Genomic DNA, 15,166 nt, shown 5'->3' on the forward strand with positions numbered 1-15,166 from the left:
AAAGAGAATTCCAAAGTACTCAAGTACTGCCCTAATCTTCAAAAAGCTACATAGTCTGTTCCTGGGTAAACTGCAGACAATGAACCTCTAGGGTCTGTAAAGATTAAGGGAGCAGCAGGCTCCTTACAGAATCTGTGTCAAGCTTGCTATCAAAGCTTTTTTGCATCAATAGCAAGTTACAATAAACTTCATACTAGCCTCCAAAATGAAGTTCTAATACCAGGATTTAGGTAGAAAACCAAGTTTCAAAATCAAGGCTCAATCTTGAAGAAGTTAATATGAGAATTAATTTCAGCAACCAAGGTAATGATTATGTGAATCATTATTTAAGAAAACATTCGTGAATCAGAAATGGACCCATATAAGTATTATTTTAAACTCTGAATAAACTATTATGGAATTGACTTGAAGGTCTAACCTTTCAGTTTGTCAACTGGTAGAAGACACTTTTCCTTGCTCAGTTTTTACAAGTACTTGGAAGTATGCATTATTATTGCCTACAGTATTTCCAATGAATAATGTATCAGAGAAAAGAGAAAACACACTTATAAATTGTTCAGATCACACCATTAGAAAAAAGTCTACACAAAACCATATCCCAGTGCAACATTAAAGAGTCTAAAAGTGCTGAAAATGAAAAAGTAATTATAAAATTGATGTTGCATTTATATGATTATCTCTGAATACAGTCATTTCCCTCATGGAATTTCTGTTCAGAATAAAGAAAACACTCTGTGGAATTGCTAACACTGCTACCATTTAGTCTAATGCATGAGTGGCTCTCAAACTGGACAGGTGAAATATTCACAAATGTACTTTTAAAGTTTGATATTTGCCTGCTCTCCATTTACCATTTCCTTCCTTCTCTCTCTCTCCCCCTTCCTCTGAAAAGACTTCTTTTTAAGTGGATGCAGAGAGCACTCAATGTTTCAAGTCAATAAAAAGCACTGACTCTGCTGGCCCAACTGATCTGGAAGGGGGACCATCACTGCTCTCCTGAATATGTGAAAACCAAGGCAAGACTGGGGTGATTCTCTGGATCTCTGCACAGGACAGATCCCTCTGCAGGAATGCTCTCATGTCACCAGGTAGGCAGCAGCTTTGGGGAGAGTGATGAAGCAAGAAGGGCATGAACCTGAAATACAGGTTTAAAGTGAAGCTGAAGGCAAAATAAGAAACAAGTGTGGGTGGAGACCAGTCCTGTGTAGAGAAAACAAATGAGAGTTAACTAAAGACATTTTAAATCAGGTGATAAACACAAGAGCAAACCCACTTTTCCAACACAAAACAGTGGCACTACCCTTGGAGAGCTGTGGTGGTGCAATGCTTTATGAAACTGCACACCCAACTATCCAATTCCATTCTCTTTATTTTGTCTTGGCACTATCTACACAAATGGAAAACAACTGCAAAAACAGATACATGCACTTGGGTTTCACTGCCTTCCAAAACACGACTGGATTGGAAACAATGGTTCCAACACATTCATCTTCTTTCAGACTGTGGTTTCATGGAAAGGTGGTTGTTTCTTGAGCTTTTAATTAGCATATCATTTGTATGCTAGCCAAGAGAACTCCCAAAGGCTTTTTCCCATACTGCTCCTGTCAGCCTTTTTTACAGAAGAGTGCCCATCTGAAGGCTACTTCCAGAATGCATCTGTAAAACTTACATTTGAATACTCTTCATTCATAAAACAGATGGAAAAGTGAGGAGTAAGGAGGAGAAAAATGTACAGAAAGAATGCAGACCTGTACAAAAATCATTAGGATGAAAACCAGAGATTGCTTGATTCTCCATTCCCCATATAGAAATATTAAAATTAATGTTCTTTGGACTGCGTGTCACATTCAATTCCTAAAACAGAATATTAGCTATTGTGTTTCTGTGCTTAAAGTCATTTTCCCACTGCTTTTTGTTGACTGCTTGCACTATTTAACTTTAAAGAGTCCAAGAGGCTTCTGATTGTTTCACTTCCTATTCCTTTCATCCTATTCTTCATCTTGCTGGAATTATTTTTTCCAAATGGTATCAGTAGAGCTGCCAGTCCCCAAGGTTCTTTATTGATCATTTGCTGAGTGTTATCTTCCTTCTGTAAAATCCAGGCACTTTCTCTGGCCATAGCTATAAATTTCTCCAGCTGTGGCTGATTAACATTCTTGCTGATATTAAGGTCTTGTTCAAAGGGATTCCAGATATAAAGAGGAGACGACTCAGGCTTATTTACTTCCTTTCCCTGCAGACAGAATAAAGAAAAAGCCAAAGTTGCATATGTACATTATAGGCTGAGCAAATAACAAACCACTTGAGCTATTACATTAGAATTAAAAGTGTTTTGACCTATTGGAGAACATTTTACAAAACACCCAGTCATTATTAATCAAGTTAATTTTCTTGTCAACTTGACGGCATTATTCCTGTTCTCTGAACCCTCTCAGTGGTGATTTTCTTTGCCACATTCAACTTAGATATTCTTCAAGGTAAAGAACACACAACTACAGGCTAACCTATCTTTCTGGCCATTCTCCCATTTGCTGTCCAACAAACCTCAGACCTCACTACTGCAACCTCCTACTCTTAATTCCACTTGTGTATGGGCAGCATCAGGGTGTCATATTAACCTGCACAGCTCACTTTGATAAAACACTGCATGCACTTAAACTGTTCAAACCATTCCTCCCACACTGTTCAGAGACATCACAGTGCTGGTGTAAGTGGACAAGATTGCTTTGTTAGCTGAATTTCCTCCCAGTTTGGTCTGCTTTTAAGCACAGAGCTATTCTGTCATGGTCCCCTGTTAGGCACCTGGTATAGTACAACACAAATAGCTGACAACTATGTAGTTTGTTATTTAAATGCACTTCCAGCTCAGTGCTTATCAGTGTTTCTTAGCTGACTGGTTCTGTATAGCAGAACCTCTGCCCAAGCTCTAGCAGGAATCCACCAGCACCTGCTGGTCAGGAAGTGTCTGTGTACACCTTACATACACTTGCCCCAGGGCCAAGAGCACTGTCAGAGGAAGAGCAGCAGCCCAGATACCTCCCCTGACTAGCTCAGGCTCCAAATGTGTTTTTACTTGGCTTTTTCAGGTTTAACAGCAAACTGAAGTTCTCCACCTAAATAAATCAGTTTCTAGGATGGATCTGCAAAAAGGGCTCTTTAGACAGTGATCCACAATGCCCAACTAGGAAAGAGAACAAATGAGCATCCACACAGCAACTGGCACTGGAACCCCACTCTGGAAGCAGCCCAGCAGGAACAGGAGTGAGTTATGGAGGTTACATTTCCATGTATTGCTATTTTACCTGCATGCACACACAGAGCAATAGGATGACTAAAACATACAAAGCAAACTGAAGTGCTAGCACAGTTACCATGCTATGGCATGCCTACTGAGCTGCAGCACAGTTACTGCAGGCTGATACAAACTGCAGTAGAAAACTGCAGTGTCCAAAGCATACCCAAAACTCAGCTGTAAGTTTTAATGTAGGCTCTGCTTGGGTCTGGACTCCCAGCTTCAAATGTGAATTTTGTCAGCTCACAGGGTTTGTCACAGACTTTTGCTATGACAGACATCCTGACATTTTAAAAGTTTTCCTCCCACAGAAGCAAAAGATCTTTGACTTTTTTAAAACTGCCACTTTTATTACAGGGCTTTTCACTAAAATCACACAAGCTTTGCATCAGTTTCTGCTTTCCAGCATATCCAAGCAATGACACTGTAAATGTTCTTAATGGTATTGTAAGTTACTGGGCTCCAAGGGGAAAACACTCCTCCTTCACAGAAAGAACTCTGTTTCCATATAAATGTTTTTTTATATATAATTAAAGATGATAGAAATTGTTGCATAGCATATGCATTTTGTCAAATGGCAGACAGAGAGATTCAGTTGCTAATGATGAGCAAATAAAATTCATTTACCTTTCGAAGATTTATGGAATTCTTTCTGAAGTCAAAGTTTCCAAAATATTCAAAAAACTCACTCAACAATACATCTAAGGAGAAAGAAAAACAAGAGCCATCAGTAACATTAAAGAAAAGTTTGTTTTCAATATGGTCATAAAATAAACAAAGTTATGATGATCTACCTACCAAGTGTTTCTGTGTTTTTTGTAGGTTTAATCTTCCTTAAATCACTAACAAATGAGCAATCATATCCTCCAATTATATGCTTGTCTTTTTCACCTGAAAGAAAAATTGTGGGCATATTTTAAAGTAATAAACATTTAAATGCCATTGTATTTATAAAATTCAGATAACAAGCTGAAAGCAATGCTACCATACTACACAAATCAAATTAGGAATTCACAAGTGAACTTTAAGGTTAAGATTCAAATTAAGTGGTAAAAGATTTAAAAGAAAAAAGTCCATAGATGGGCAAAGGAAAAGCATCATGAGCAAATGGCACACTTTTAAAATCCTACAGGACTAAGATAAATGACATCTTTGTATCTCTGAAACTTCTTGTAAGTAACAAGCAGAGTATCTCTGCACAGAGGGCTGAATTACACACTCAACAGCACAACTCTCTGAGGTTACTACCTACATGAGGGTTTAAAAACAGATCAGCCCCAGAGCGTTCACTGTCTTCCTCTGAAAAACTTCACAGAATTAGGAACACTTGTAAATACCAGAACACATGTTTTATGTACAAACATTTTCACAGAATTCTGATGGAAATGTTTAAAATTATTTTAAAGTAACGGAACACAGACCTTTTCATCCAAGCACTCAAAGCTTCCAATAAATCATGTCAATAAGCAGAACACATGAGTAAGGAATCAAGAACTTGGGGTGTCATTCTCAATGCTTTTATACAATTCACTGAAGATAACACGCCCTGAGTGCTGTGTAAGAAACCTCAAGATACAAGAATTATTTGCAAGGGGCCTGAACAGTCTCAAGGATATTACAAATTAGGAGAAAATACAGCCTTCTTTTAAGCATTTGGTAGCTATAAAACAATACACATCATATCATCATATTTTGTGCAGCTAAGTCTGCATAAAATCCTTAACTCCAGAAACGTTCAAGTTCATACAAGTCTTCTAAATAACAAAATAAAAAAAAAATCAGCATAGGAGCACTGAACAAAGAAATTGCATTTAATTATCTAAGGGACAGAATAAGCTAACCCCTCTAAATAGAATTAGTATTGTATTGAAAAGGGATTTATTTTGCCTTTAAAGATGCACTCTTTTCACTAAAAAAACCCATGTAAAACTTGTGTATTCCTTCAAACTTAAAACACAAATAATATTCATTAGTATTCAAGAGCATAAAGAAATTGCTTGGGTTTGTTTATCACTTTAGATAAAACAAATGTGCAATAAAGAATAAACTGCAATAAACACAAACAGCTGTGCTTACCTGCCAGTTCTTTGAGCTGGTCTAGTGTTGGAATGATAGGTGGCGATCTCCTCTGCAGAAAAAACATGACCATCATGGTCAGGGAGAAGTTTGTGATCCAGGTGCCAGGAGCACTGTTGGTGAGCCCATGGACACGGGCCCAGCACCGGATGGCGAACACCAAGGCTCGCACACGGGAATCGAGGCAGCCGTAGATGTACAGCAGCTCTGAACTCCTTATTGCAATGCTGCAGGGCAAATGGGAGGACATGTAAATGATGACAAAATTATAAAGTATCAGGTGCAGTATTCATTGTTCATTATAAGAGAAGGACGCTTTCATTAAAAAAAAAGTAACATTTATACATTTTAAAAAATAGAAGAGAATCGTAGAATAGTAGACTGGTTTGGGTAGGAATGCCTGGAATTATCAGGATTAAATTCCTGGTAATTTTTCATAGCAAGAATTACAAGTTCTGGGTAAGTAATAGGTATTTGCACTGTTTCCTGTTTCCTCAATCCACATCATAGTGGGAGGAAAATAAACCCAAAATAAAGAAAACATCATCAAGTAATGTGGAGTCAAACTATGCAGAACTGAGGAGAAAAAACATTATTCAGCCACAATTACCTCTGCTAAGTTAGATAATATCTCTATCCTAACATATAATAAAATACAACTAGAACTTCTTTTACTGTTTTTATCTAAAAGATAGTAAAATGCTGCACTGAAAAATAATCTAAGTGCAGAGACACAATGAAATCCACAAAACAAGTCAGTCTGGTAATTTTCAAATGATTAGTCGAGCTGAAAAAAACAACTAATCTGGAAGGATAAAGGTTTTCAGATGGATCAGTTTTTGATCTCCTTTATCACACTGTTACACAACCATTCATGTATTGTACAAATGGAAGGGCAAGAAAAAGTAGAAAAAAAATGGAAGTACAGTATGAGAGTAAAACTGACTTTGCTTCAGTTTTAGCCTGAGGTGCTAAAAGATGTTCTAAAAATTCAGCATATCCTTTTGAGGACATTTACTAGGTCAAAATTTTGTAACCTGGACTTCTTAAACTTCAGCTGTGAGATGCTTTAGGGTGTCCAGAGAGCTGTGTTTCTAGTAAAAATTATAACAAGACAAAACGTGCAGTCCCAAGCAGCCAAACTATCAGCAGTGATTTACAAGGAAGCTTGTACAGAACTACATGCTGACTTTCACTGTGGCTGCATATAGAGAGGTAATTTCATTGTAAGAAACTTGTTCAGTATTGTCTTAATAACTCCTGCATATTCTGAAACAGAGCTTTGGGTAATTCAGTAGTGTACCTGATCTGATTGTATCTGATGCAGAGAAGTCACAAAACTGCACTAAAACTTGTATCACAGAAACATAAAATTGAATCTGAGTTGGAAGGGACCCACAAGGATCATCAAAGTCCAACTCCTGGTCCTGTACAGGACAGCCCCAGGAGTCACACCCTGTGCTGAGAGCATTGTCAAAAAGCTTCTTCAACTCTGTCAGGCTTGGTGCTGTGACCACTTCCCTGGAGAGCCTGTTCCAGGGCTCAAACCTTTTCCTGATACCCAACCTGCATCTCCCAGACACAACTTCAGGCCATTCCCTTGGGTCGTGTCACTTTTATCCTGAAGAATAATCACTCATATTTTCATATTCCCCAAAACAATGCAAAGGGTCAGTAACTCATTTTGGGCAATGCACACGTATGCCAGAGCTGTTTATTGAGCGAGGGGGTGTTTCTGACTGTAACCCGGGACAGCAGAAGCCCAAAGGGGCGGCGCGGCCGTTCCCGCGGCCCCGGGGGCTCTGAGGGGATTCCTGGGCAGCCGGCGCCCCCTAGCGGGCAGTGCTGCGAGCGGCCCCGGGAACGCCGCGGGCTCCCCTTCCCTCCGGGAATTCCCTTGGCGTCCGGGCATCTTCCCAGCAAACAGGGGTATGCAGGCCTTAAGAAGAAGGAAAGGATACCAAAATAACTAGAAGCAAAATCCCTAAAAATTAACATTCTGGAGCTGCTTAATCTGAAAAGCAATCAAGAAAGGCTGTGCAGATGCTATGGGGAAGTAATGACTTAATGAACACTGATGGCCTTCTTTCCTGTTTTATAAGCCAAACTTCTTTCACAGACTGGTTTTTGAGGTTTCAGCTTCAACTAGCAAGTATTTCCTATGCTGGAGAAATACAGCTTAAGGACATTAAACTCTAACCTCTAGAAGTCAAAAAATATCCTTTTTACTTTCAGAACCAACATTCACATTTGTTAGGAACATAGAAAAGAGAAAACAGTTGACATAACAGGTTTTCAGAACACTTTAAGCACATCAGAATTCTCTGCAAACTTTTTAAAACCAGGTCTCACCTGTTGCTCACTGACAGATCACACTGGAATCCTGTTGGCTGATGGGAAAACTTCACCAGAGGGCAGCGGGCATTGAGGATCTTCTGCACATTCGCACACCCGGGACCAAAATTGTCAAGGCAGTCGCCAATCACAGAGAGAATCCTCTGAGTTGCTAATCTTTCTGATGGTAATCTTTTCATCTGATACTCCATTTCAAAGGGACCTTTTTTCTAACACAGAATTTTAAAAGCAAGCTGTTAGCTCTCAAACAAGAGACACTTAAAAATACTTCTGAAAGACCACCGCAATTTGCAAAGGAGTTTGTACAACTGGAACTGAAAGACAAGAATTATTCAAAGCAGTCCACAGAACTTAAAATAGGTAAAAATATTACTGCTCTCTCTTTTACATTCTTTTCTGGTGATTCAATTTTTCCAGCTAATAGTGATCAACTTACTATAAATCTACATGTTCAAACAGAAGTGTGTAATAGTACTACATCTCACTACTGGCTAAAAAAGGTAATTCTGGAATTACCAGGAGAGCATAAATGCTTTGACTGCCAAGAGGAGCATACAATTACAGAAGGGCAATACAACCAAACTACTAATAATTTCAAACTATCAGTAATTCCATGTCAAATCCTCAAAAAACAATGCATTATTAGTAAATCAATGTAAGAAAAAATGTCTTTTTCATTTTAAAGAGTTAAAAAATTTAGCATGCAAATTACTTAAATCATTCAAAATTAAGATATGATTATGGAAGACTTAAAAAATTTACTTCATGTCATTATATAGTTTCCCTGAAAGACAAAAATATTGTGAAGATATATTCTAACATCAGAAATTAACTTCTCTGTAGGTCTTTGTATTTTGATTTGCCCTGTTTGTAGTTTTTACCTCAATAAAATACCTGTGAAATCTCTGTTTTCTTTATAGTCTTGTGTTTTTAAGATATCTCAGCTAGTTTTATTTGCTAATCCTAGACTTGACACTGACTTATCCTCGCCCTTGGAACATGTCATGGGTGAATGCATACTGTACAAATAAAATTACAGTGATGTAACAGTAACTGAGATACCGAGTGCATTACTTTTGTTGCCCACAAAGCAGTGACCTCAGACAGGTGAAACAATTCAGAAGTTATGGACCTTGCAACCTTTCCCATAAGGTCAGGTCAGGGGCTGAATTTCTGAGTCTCTCTGGCCATCACTGAGGTGACTGTTCCCGAGGGGAGTGGCTCTCCAGTCAGCTCCATGTGAGGTGGAACATGCCAGGGCAGCAGTCCCTAATCCCATCTGCCTGTGAGGCTGATGCTTCACGGGGCTGGCTCTAAGTGAAAGGAGCCTGTAACCATCAACATCGAGGCAGTTAACAGGAAAGATAAAGATGGGTACTCAGCTGACCTGTACGTGGGCAGTGTTTACATATTTGTGACAAAAACCACAATGGGCCTTTCCAGACAGCACCTCACTATTTCTCAAAAACTAAATGAATACTCGTTTATAAAGTAGATATTCTTAGCAATTAAATGAACCTTCATATACTTATATACCTTCATGTAACTTTGGTGCTAGCTAGGGGCTGTGAAGTACTGATAGACTTACTCCAACCCTGTGGTTCTTCCCCAATTCTTATCATGTAGATGGAAACAGCAAATATGAAACTATTATTAAGAGTAAACAGTTACTTTTTGGTAAACTGCTACAGTAACCTAAGCAAGAAGCACAACAGTTTAATAAAAACTGCTACTCTAAAGTATCACAGAGCCCTGTTTACAGTTATTCCCTAATCTCCCAAACTGCCCAGGGGTTAAAAATGCCTAATCTGTGGTCTAGCATCCACTCTTGGTAAAGAAAGTTCCCACTTCTACCCCTTTTCTTAAATTGCAATTAGTAATAAATTTGCCATAAGGCTCAAAACCAGTTATTTAATGTAAATAGGTGCTGAAATGCCTGATACTCCCGGTTCCTGGCACCTCCTGAAAGGCTACAGAAGTGCAGAAATCAGAACACACCTTTTCCACTGCTGCTAAATCACCTTGTAACTAAAGCTGCGTCCCCTTTGTCTTCCCAGAGTAATAAGTCTCTCAGCTATTCACAGGTAATCACAGCTGCTCACTCAGCATCAAATACTCTACATTTCACAACAGAACTTCTATCTCCACAGAGAATACATAGTAAAGAAAACAGCTAGTTACCAAACATGCTTTGAAAATAGACATTTTATACTTGAAAGTTATTCCTTCAAAATTTAACAGGCAACTTCACTGATTAAGCATAAAGATTTTAACATTTCACACACACGACAACCCTTCTCTTCAGCTGATATATTTGCTTTCATTGTGATTTATCACTGCAGTAATACTAAAAACTATATACATTTGAAGGATTATTTCTTTAGAAGTAACTGACACAGCAATATACAAATTGTACAGAAAAGCTGAGAGAATTTTCAATCTTCAAAAGTTTAAGCCCATTGTCTTCTAAGGAAAAACTTAAAAGACAATGGGCTTAAACTTTTTTCCAAAACTTCAACAGTTTTTCCCAACAGCTTTTCCCAAACTATCTGTCAGCACACAAGTAAAAAGAAAAGTTTTCACAAGAATTACTTGATTATTTATTCAGGATCTGTGACCTGTAAGCATTCACCATGACTATCCCACATCCTGAGCTCTCACACACCTGCACACATTCAATATGTGCCTGCAGATATATACACAGCCCAGTACATAATCCAGTAACTTTCCTGGAGCATAAAGCCATTTCTTTAAGGTAAGGAAAAGAACGTGACAATCCTGCCAAAATACAGATGTGCACATGCACAAACTTACTTTGCTTTAGGACATGGGGGACCCTAAAAAACAAAGCCAAGCTTTAACAGAGCATGGCTGAAGCACAGAAGCTACAGAGAAGAAAATATGACAATAGAATGGGAAAGTCTGATTCTGCTGAAACAATTTTGGAGGATGAGGATTTTCTTCATAGTGAAATTCACCCTAACAGTGCAAAGTTTTGTAAACACCAAATAATTTTCTTTCTATTGCAAAGAACATCTCGTCCACGTCACAATCAGTTTTTGAAAGCCTTCAGATCGAAACATTCAAATAAACTTGTCACACTCTATAGTATGAACCCATTTAAAATTTAAATAAAAATAAACTGATTCCTGTGTGTGAAACAGCAAATGAGCTGCTCTGTTGAAGAAATCCAACAAACCGAAGAGGCACAGCACAATCTCACCATTTTTGTGGCATGCTTTCCTGTGTCACGGAAGTCCAGGAACATGTCCACATCAGATCCCAGTTTGCCAAAGGTGTTGACTGAAGAGCCAAATGGCTTCACTGTGCTGTCAGGGAAATAGGCACGTGCAAAATCCCGAACCAAGGAGCAGGCCAGAAATCGCAGCCTGATGTTTTCCTCTGTCAGCTGATACTCATCCAGTAGAATGTACATCTGACTGCTTATCTAGTTCAGAAAATAAACACCATAAAATACAATGACCCATCTTCTATTAACATATATTTTCATCTATTTAATATCAATGCAATTAGAAGCTTATTTTTCAAAACTTCAAAAAGGTTCCTCTCATACAGAAAAATTATTTTCATAATTAAAATGAACAATTTCATTTATTTACTTCAGTGTAGGAGAACCCTTCACATAAAATGCTAATATGTTACCATTTTAATAAAAATAAATAGCTTTATAAGTTTCACATGACAACTTGCAAATCTGAAATGAACATGCCTTATTTTTAATTAAGAGAGATCTACAAACCTCTACTTACACTGTCTGCAAGGCAAAGCTTTTCAATAAGGTTTTTCACTGGAATGTGACTCTGAGGAGAGAGGTGAAGTGGTGTCTCTTCAAGGTGTTGACTCACTGGGTTTTTCAGTGTGAAAGTAAAAAGTCTTGATTTAAATGGGACAACATGATGCTCTGAAGCACTTGGGATCCCAACAGCATCCTGCAGTGAGGCTATACTGCTCTTTTCTGAAAACTCTATTAAAGCACTGATGCCCTAAAACATTAAGAACGGAAATACAGGGTGAGATAAATGCATACAATGCTTGAACTCTTTGTACTGATATTGCTCAGATGCTCCTGGGGCTCCTGAGACAGATTAATATGACAGCCCTGAAGGCAAATCCTAGGTTCCATATCTCAAAACATTTTAGATGCTTTTCCACAACAGATTAAAAGTATTTAAGATGTGCTATTCTTGGAAGCAAGCACTAAACATAAAAGGTCAGAACTATATTCATCTTCACAACTGAAATACTCAAGAAACACATAAAAAAAGAGCTGCCTCTATTGTCAGAACAATGAATGGTGCTATGTGAAAGTTTCAAAGATTTAGTGCAAAACAGGTTGCTGGCTATTCCTTAGAGGTGTTGCTTAGCTGACTTATGAATAAAAATCAACTGCTCAGCAACTTGTGAACATTAGCACAGATAAATACAGATTTAATACACTAAGTGTATATAATTTGGTAACTTAATGAGGCCTTAACCAAATTTTCTTTCTGGTATTTCTTTTCATCTAAGTCTAGATTTTAGTTGACATCATTAATTACTTACACGATTTTCAAAAAAGAAATGACTCTTAACATTCCCATGACTGGATAAGTACTGCAATAATTTTTTTTCATTAAGTCTTGATGGGCACTTAATTAAAACAGTCCGTTCAGCTTGATCCAGTCGTTCTGCTTGGACTTCAGCAAATGTTTTCTTTCTGGTACTGACCTCAGCATCTGTGAGAAGAAACAAGCATCAAGGTTTTTCCAAGTAAACAGAAAGATGTGTGGCTAGTTTTAGTTCACCCAATCCTTTCCTATGGATTGAACAACTGAACAAAGGTTTGTCCTGACTCTACAAGATCATGACAGCAAAAATTAAAAGAATGAAGAATGAATGAAAGAAATATAATGCATACATTTGTAATAACAAGGAGTAGGAAAGGTAGGAAGAAAACAAAACTGACTGTGCACAGGAAGCTTCATAATACAAGGAATTCTTTTTTCTTTAATTTGCTACTCACCATAAAAAACTTAGCACACCCATGAGAGATAGGAAATGCCAGCTAGGCAGTGAGGCAGGGCTAGACCTTTGGCAAGCTTCACTGAAATGAGAGTCTCTCTTAACTACCACAAAACCAGCACTTTGGAACAATTCAACACTTGCTATTTTTACAACTCAGCACCTTCCTTTACGGTAAACACCCACTCAAAATTTTCACTTAATAATACACTTTCATCTACTACAATAAACCCACAGAGCAGTCATATCTCATCAGGCTACTGGCAATCTGTACTGCTGCTGACAGCCTCCAGAATTCACATGGAATCGAGACATGCTGAACATCCAGAAACATGGAACTTTTTTCCTCTTTGCATACAAAGGGGCCATCTCCCAAATCTGACATCACGATCACTTCCCTGCATAGCTTTCAAACTAATCCTCTGACCACATCACATCAGCAGAGTCCATGAAGCTGTTGCCTGTTAATATTTCCCTTTTGTCTTTTGGATTGGGAAGCTGGGGAGCATTTCCCAGCAGCTACCATGTGCCACAGGGATATTCAGGAGAGAGCACTTTATTCAGCTTTTGGTTTTGAAGAACCCAGGGGATATCGTGGCCTCAAGAAAACCTTTAAGTATCATTACATGATAGTTGTTAGTATTACTTGATAGTATTTATTTTTTAAAAATCTTTAATTTTTTAGCGTTACTGAGCTCTCACAGTATTATTTACTCTTGTAAATAATAACCACAACAGCTCTTTCCACAGCCAAGTTTTATGCTAGCATTTTTTATCAGAAAACTAAGGAAACACTTTATGAAGATGATAAATATAACAGTTTCCATGGAAACTGACAAGGATGAAGTGACCAAGATTGCAAATAAGACAAGTCCCGTGGATGGATGACATGGACCTGCATTAGGCCAGAATGGCTGTGATTTTTGCCTGATTTACTACCTGTAAATGCATGTACGTGGCTGTGCATGCTTAGCCACTACAGAGATGTGATTTCACAACTTTTGGCTCTGCTGTCCTTTGCACAGTCTGAGCATGGCACTGATGCACAGCAGCAACAGACACCCCTCACTAGTTCTGGGCTTGTACTAAAGACACTAAAGTGCCAGTCACACGTTTCCCATGCCCTTTGAGGGGTCTCTCGGGATGAGCCCTGTCACTCGATTCACCTCTAGCCGCTATCTACATTTAACAACCCGCGTCCCGGGCACTGGCAGCGGACTCTGGCCCCCAGGGCTGCAGCCCCGGACGGCACAGACCGACCTCACCGCCCGGCCGGGCTGCCCGGGCCCTGCGGGGCTCCTCACGCCCAGGACGCGGCGCTGCCCCGGCGATGCCGGCGGGGCCGAGCGGGTCAGGCGGCCGCTCCCCTCCCTACGCCCCCGGGCACAGCCGGATGTGCGGCACCGCGGCGAACGCAGCGAGGCCCGGCGAGCCGTCCCTACCTTCCCCCGGCTCCTCGGCAGCCGGCTGCGCGGCGGCACCGGAGCGGCCGAGCCGGGCGTGCCCGCGGGAGCCGGGCCCGGGGAGGCGCAGGCGGCCCCGCAGCAGCGCCATGGCCGGGCCTCCCGCGCGGAGCGCCATGGCCGGCTCGGCCGCGCCGCTCTGCGCAGGCGCCGGGTTCCACGGCGGCCGGCGGGGCTCAGCCCGCTCCGTGCGCGCGGGAAGGGCTGCGGGTGCCCGGGGCGTTTGGGCGCTCCGGTGGGAGGGAGCGGAGCTGAGCGGGCAGCCCGGGGTGCGGGCAGTGCCTGCGGCGGGCAGGCGGGACAAACAGCTGCCAGCAGTGCCCTGGGGCCAGGAGCGCCAACCCTGTCCTGAGGGGCATCAGGCACAGCATGGCCAGCAGGGCAAGGGAGGGATTGTCCCCTTCTGCTCTGCTCTGGGGCGGCCTCACCTTGAGGCCTGCGTGCAGTTTTGGGCACCACAGTGTAAGAAGGATATAAAGCTTTTAGTGAGCATCCAAAGGAGGGCAACGAAGAGGATGAAGGGCTTTGAGGGGAAGACTTAAAAAGAGCAGTTGAGGTCACTTTGCCTGGTTGTCTCAGCCTAGAGGAGATGGAGGTGAGACCTCATAGAAGTTAACAGCTTCCTCATGAGAAGAGGAAGGGTGGGCACTGATGTCTGTGGTGTCTAGTGATAGAATCCGAGAGAATGGCCTGAAGTTGTGTCAGGGGAGCTTTGAGTTGAATAATAGGAAAAGATTCTTCACCCAGAGGGTGGTTGGGCACTGGAACAGGCTCTTCAGGGCAGTGGTCACAGCAGGAAGCCTGAGAGTTCAAAAAACTTTTGGCCAATGCTTTCAGGCTCATGGTGTGATTCTTGGGGTTGTCCTGTGCAGAAGGCCAGGAGTTGGACTTCAGTGATCCTTGTGGGTCCCTTTAATCTCAGCATATTCTGCGATTTTGTGAGGTTCCCAGGTCAGGC

At 40.6% G+C, this 15,166-nt stretch overlaps 1 protein-coding gene across 1 annotated transcript; it reads right to left on the reverse strand.

Moving 5' to 3' along the window:
• Nucleotides 1–1,737: 1,737 nt before the first annotated feature.
• On the reverse strand, nt 1,738–14,326 carry MTPAP (mitochondrial poly(A) polymerase). Its single transcript, XM_058025540.1, has 9 exons — nt 14,188–14,326; nt 12,287–12,459; nt 11,494–11,727; nt 10,947–11,171; nt 7,721–7,932; nt 5,369–5,595; nt 4,091–4,183; nt 3,920–3,993; nt 1,738–2,233 (listed from the first exon to the last, which is right to left on the reverse strand). The coding sequence occupies exons 1-9, from the start codon at nt 14,324–14,326 to the stop codon at nt 1,895–1,897; spliced, it is 1,716 nt and encodes a 571-aa protein (XP_057881523.1). The 3' UTR covers nt 1,738–1,894.
• Between the last annotated feature and the right edge of the window lie 840 nt (nt 14,327–15,166).

The sequence above is a fragment of the Melospiza georgiana genome, chromosome 1 (assembly GCF_028018845.1).
Source record: "Melospiza georgiana isolate bMelGeo1 chromosome 1, bMelGeo1.pri, whole genome shotgun sequence".
Lineage (NCBI taxonomy): Eukaryota > Metazoa > Chordata > Aves > Passeriformes > Passerellidae > Melospiza > Melospiza georgiana.

What these genes read in the sequence shown, in the direction of transcription:
- MTPAP (XM_058025540.1), bottom strand. Translation starts at nt 14,326, where the DNA reads ATGGCGCTCCGCGCGGGAGGCCCGGCCATGGCGCTGCTGCGGGGCCGC. An exon ending in ATTTCTTTTTTGAAAATCGT is followed by an intron (nt 11,728 to 12,286) that starts GTAAGTAATTAA and finishes TTAATGTTTTAG; the next exon opens with GGCATCAGTGCTTTAATAGA. An exon ending in AGCTTTGCCTTGCAGACAGT is followed by an intron (nt 11,172 to 11,493) that starts GTAAGTAGAGGT and finishes TTTCTGAACTAG; the next exon opens with ATAAGCAGTCAGATGTACAT.